Source organism: Asparagus officinalis, chromosome 10 (assembly GCF_001876935.1).
Source record: "Asparagus officinalis chromosome 10, Aspof.V1, whole genome shotgun sequence".
Taxonomy (NCBI): domain Eukaryota; kingdom Viridiplantae; phylum Streptophyta; class Magnoliopsida; order Asparagales; family Asparagaceae; genus Asparagus; species Asparagus officinalis.
Genome location: NC_033803.1, coordinates 59,532,825 through 59,538,167, shown reverse-complemented (window position 1 = coordinate 59,538,167; position 5,343 = coordinate 59,532,825). Strand labels below are relative to the sequence as shown.

Below are 5,343 nucleotides of genomic sequence, written 5' to 3'. Positions count from 1 at the left end.
CTACGTACCATCTTCAAGACACAATACGAATTTGATTACCTACGCAGCTTCAACCGCTGCAAACAAAGATACAGCTGCTTATGTGAGATGATTGATCTTGATGGCTGTGACAACAACATGACTAATATTATATTAGCAACTATTAGAGATGCTGATGAGCAGTGTAATGATATTCGACACACTATCAACCGCTGCCAAACGCAGCTCCATCGCTGCCCAACGCATCTTATCAACCGCTGCCAAACGCAGCTCCATCGCTGCCCAATGCAGCTTATCAACCGCTGCCAAACGCAGCTCCATCGCTACCCAACGCAGCTTACCAACCGCTGCCAAACGCAGCTCACTAACCGCCACCAAACGCAGCTCCATCGCTGCCCAACGCAGCTCATCAACCGCTGCCAAACGCAGCTCCATCGCTACCCAACGCAGCTTACCAACCGCTGCCAAACGCAGCTCACCAACCGTTGCCAAACGCAGCTCCATCGCTGCCCAACGCAGCTTACCAACCGCTGCCGAACGCAGCTCACCAACCGCTGCCAAACGCAGCTCATCAGTCGCTGCCAAACGCAGCTCCATCACTGCTGAACACAGCTCACCAACCACTGCCAAACGCAGCTCATCAGTCGCTGCCAACGCAGCTCATCAGTCGCTGCCAACGCAGCTCTATCGCTGCACGACACAGCTCGTCACAGCAGCTCTTTCTAGTCACCGCCAGAACGCAAGTCAAGGTTCTGACTCATTCAAACGTGATCGTAACAACTTCGAAGCTGTTCTCTACCCACGATATAGGGAGTGGCTTACGTGGGTTGTTACACCCGATTAATGGGGTAACTAAACCCCTATTTAGGTGCGGATTATGGGGGCAGTTACACCCCTAACCCCCCTATAAATATCAACAAACTCAACAGAGTTCAGGGCTCTCTTGGCTTGATTGCTTGGATCGGATTTTTTGATAATCAGATCGAGAGACGAGATATCATCGGAGATCAGATTTTCTGGAGAGGATCTTAGAGAGAGAGTTGGAGAATTAACTCTTTATACAGTCTGGGGAATCAACATCCATTGAGGGATCCAGACGTTAGATACTTGGCTTATTAACCGAATCATTTTCGGTTCAAACAACTCTTTTTATCAGAGTTTGTTATTCGTTCTGAATCACAAAACTCGTCAAGAGTTATCGACCAGACCAGATCGTCGTTCCAGTGAGCATAGATATTCGGATCGTCAACGAGAAGCAAACTCGACGCGAGCATTCGAGGGAGGCATCTCATCGCCACCATGAAGAACCCAGAATTAAACAAAGGAGAGAATCCAGATCATTCTCTTCTCTTTTGTAATCAGGAATTCAAATTGTAATCGAGAGTAGAGAGAGTTGTAATCATTCTTTTTCTAAACAGTTAGAGAGAATAAAATCAAATACAGTTCTACCACTCTGTAGAGTAGGCAACACAAACTGACGGCAGTGCAGATAATGAGTAGCCCGAAGAATCCGAATCTGAATCGTTGCCACTAGCCTTGACAACATTTGCCTCTGAAGCTTGAATGACTTTTCCCTTATTCTTCCCGGCTCGATCAACTAACTTTGGACATTCGGCTTTCCAATATCCATCCTCTTTGCAAAAGGCACACTGATTCTTATGAACTCTAAGATGTGCCCCTCTAGACTGCGACCTCCCACTACGGTTTGGACCTTTTTCTCTTGCGACCAACGCCCCCGCTACCGGCTCAATCGAAGTCTCCTTATCCTTCTTTCGAAGCTGATAATTCATAAGTGCAGCGGTGACCTCACTATACGAAAGAGATGCCTTCCCATTAATAACAGTAAGAACGAAGGTCTCATATTCCTCGTCGGGCAAGGAACTCAACAACAACAACGCCTTGTCTTCATCTTCAATCACCACATCTACATTCGCCAAATCCGCAAGAAACTTCGTGTAGTGGTTCATGTGATCACCAACGGAGGTTCCTTTCTTCAACTGGAAGCGGTAAAGCCTCCTCTTCAAATGCAAGCGATTCTCCACACTCTTGGTCAAATACTTGCTCTCAAGGATCTCCCAATCTTCTTTGCAGAAGTCTCATTGATCACATCATACTTTAGATCTTGAGTGAGACAAGACCTAATCACACCACACGCCATTCGATTCATCTTTTTCCAAACATTCTCATCAATATTGTCCGGTTTCCCGTCCAACTCCAACGTATCTTCCAAATTTTGCGCGTTGAGCGCATCCATGACTTCGCATCGCCAAAGTCCAAAATTGTTTGTGCCATTGAACTTTTCCACGTCAATCTTCATCGAGTGGATATTCAAGCTTTGGACGGTCTTCACGCCGGAAGTACTGCCCACAACTCCTTCTTTCTCGGCCATAATCCTCAAAACACCACCAAACCAATGCGGAAACAAGCGAGAAATATATCCAAAACTGAAAAAGATGAGATTTTTACCAAAAAGACCCCACCTTTATCACCAAACGAAGCCCTAGACGAACTTCCAAAGCGATCTACTCCTCCAACTAGCCCAAGCATAGCCCGAGCTCTGATACCACTTGTTGTGAACAGACGGCGGTGCCGAGAAACCAAAACAAACGCCGATCAAAGAAGTCCAAAAACAACCAAATATCAATGCACAAACCCAAACACCAATTTTAACGTGGTTCGGCAATTGCCTACGTCCACGGGGCAAGAAGGGGGAGGGTTTCCACTAATAGAGAAGGAGAGTACAAATTGAGATTACAAATCGCTCAAACGAACCAACTAATCTCACCAACAAATCTCTCAACCTCTCAACCAATTACCCTAACCAATAGCTCAGAAAGATCTCTCTTTTCTGTGCTCCAAAATCCCCAAATATGCTCCTTCAGAACCCTCAAATCGTATTGGTATTTATACCAAAACAGAAACCCAAACAGACTGCAAATAGGAACCTGAACTTTCCAAAAAACCCGTCGTAAGTTGACTTATCAGTCTGCATAAGTCGACTTGGCAGAGCGAAAAATGACAACTGGAGAAGAGTTCATAAGTCGACTTAACAGGTCTGATAAGTCGACTTGTCAGAGCCCAAAATCAACAATTCACAGCAGATCGTAAGTCGACTTATGACACAACATAAGTCGACTTACTATAAGTCGACTTATGCCTGTGCATGAGTCGACTTATGACCAAAAATCTGTTTTTTCCAAGTTCTTCTCCACACGATCGTGTCAAACCCAGTTTCTGAAATTCTTCGATTGTGCACTATAGTTCATCGATTGTCTCATAACCATCGATGATGTGTCAATGACCATTGATGGTACGATGGCTGAAATCAACATAAGTATTGATTTTTTGCATCGTTTCTCCTTGTATTTTTGTGTGTACCTGTTTATACCTATAATATATTATCACAACAATCATCAGTAACAAATGAAAGTTTTTTATTACTCAAATAAGAGATATTGTACGAACTCCATTCTAACAACAAATAGATAAACAATGGCTAATTATTCGGAACGTTGCTCAGCAGCACCCATGACTCATCATCGTATTGACAAATTCCGTCCAAGCCTTATCAGACGATCCTCCGCCTCTCATCGCCGCTTTGGCTGCCTCCTTCATGGACGCCGCTCGATCCTTGAGCTCTATCCCTCCCTCTGATTCCATCAGCCATCTCACCTTAGCCTCAACCTCATCGGCACTCACCATCTCCTTATCGTATCCCTTCATCTCCACGGCCATCTTTGCCTCCTCCACCAAGAACACCTTGTTCATCTTCTGCTCCGCGTACAGCGGCCATGCAATCATCGGCACGCCCGCGATGACCGCCTCCAGCGTCGAGTTCCACCCACAGTGAGTCACGAACCCACCCACCGCCTCGTGCCCCAGCACAGCCGCCTGTGGGATCCACGACTTCACCACCATCCCTCTCCCCTCCGTGCTCTCCAAAAACCCCTCCGGCATCAGCACGCTCAGGTTGGGCTCCGGCCTCGGTGCAAACAGGTTCTTCGGGTCCCCACTGGGCTGGCTCGGAACAACCCACAGAAACCTGCCCGCTTCTCTCCAACCCGTTAGCAATCTCCTTCAGCTGCTCAGACGAAAAGGAGCCCATACTCCCGAAGCACAAAAACACCACGCTCCCCTTGGGCTGCGCATCGAGCCACTTCAAACACTCGTGCCTCTCTCCACCTTCCCCTCCTACTCTATCCGCTGTAACCAGTGGACCAATGCAATAAATTGGACACATATGACTTCCTTGACCAACACAGAGCCCATCAACAAGAGCCTTGATTGGTTTGGATTCCAACATCTCAAACGTGTTTATCATAATTCCATTGGCTCTCGTAAGCCGATCGAAATGATAAATACAGCTCTTGCACCTCTCGTCCTCGCGATCCATCAGATAGTTCAGCAAGTGAGATGCAGGAATCGGAGGCAGACCGGGGAATTCGAGAGGTTTATCTCCAAGATCTCCAAAATTCTCGGCCATCTTAGAGAGGAGAGTTGGAACGCAAATAAAAACAGAGAGGGAGGACGCGGGGCTAGGGTAGAAGAAGTAGGCCGGCAGGTTGAGCTCGTGCGCGACGTCGAGTGCTGCGCTGCAGAACATGTCCAAAACGAGCGCTCGGATCCTTGATTTCTCAGCGAGGGATTTGAGGAAGTCGAGGAGGAGTGGGTTTGTGCGGGGGAGGAGTTGGAAGCCGGGGATGGGACGGTCGAAGGAGAGCTTGGGAAGGCAGTGGAAGCAGACGGAAGGGTTGGCGGAGGAGATGCGCAAGAGGTCGGAAGAGTTGAGGGAGGAGGAGAATGAGGTTTCGACGACGAGGATGATGACGGAGAAGTTGCGGTTGGCGAAGAGCTTGGCGAGCTCGAGCATTGGAGTGACATGGCCCGAGCCAAGTCCCGGAAATAGGACTATTGTTTCTTTGTTCATGATTAATTCCCTTTTTTCTTTGTGCGGAGAAGTAGCAGATGAAACTAAGGGGGGAAATGTATAGATAGTAGAAGATTGTTTAGTGTTTAAGCGTACTATATATAAAATTTCGGGTTTTTTAGTTTGCATATTAGACCTCCTAAATCACCGTGAGCAATGATGTAAGCAAAGTCCAATGAAGATGGAAGATAATAACTATAGTCTATCACCACGAAGTGTGAAGAAGGATAATATTTATTTAACCTGTAACATCACGGTGGAATGCGTTTATTCAAATTGCAATTACACGTAGGCAGGAGACGCGAACTCTAGCACTCAATTTGATCAACCCTAATCCAATTATTAATGTCCTTGAACACGTGATATAAAGCTGTTCGATCTATTCGAACGGAGGTTCTCACAATCAAACCGGCCCCATGAGTTTCCACCATATTTGT

General features: G+C 46.8%; 1 protein-coding gene across 1 annotated transcript; it reads right to left on the bottom strand.

Annotated features, from left to right (window-relative positions):
* Positions 3,393-4,966, bottom strand: LOC109826954 (anthocyanidin 5,3-O-glucosyltransferase-like). Its single transcript, XM_020393964.1, is given in 2 exon segments — positions 3,393-4,024; positions 4,026-4,966. Coding segments are annotated over 2 exon segments (1,410 nt in total). The 5' UTR covers positions 4,907-4,966; the 3' UTR covers positions 3,393-3,495.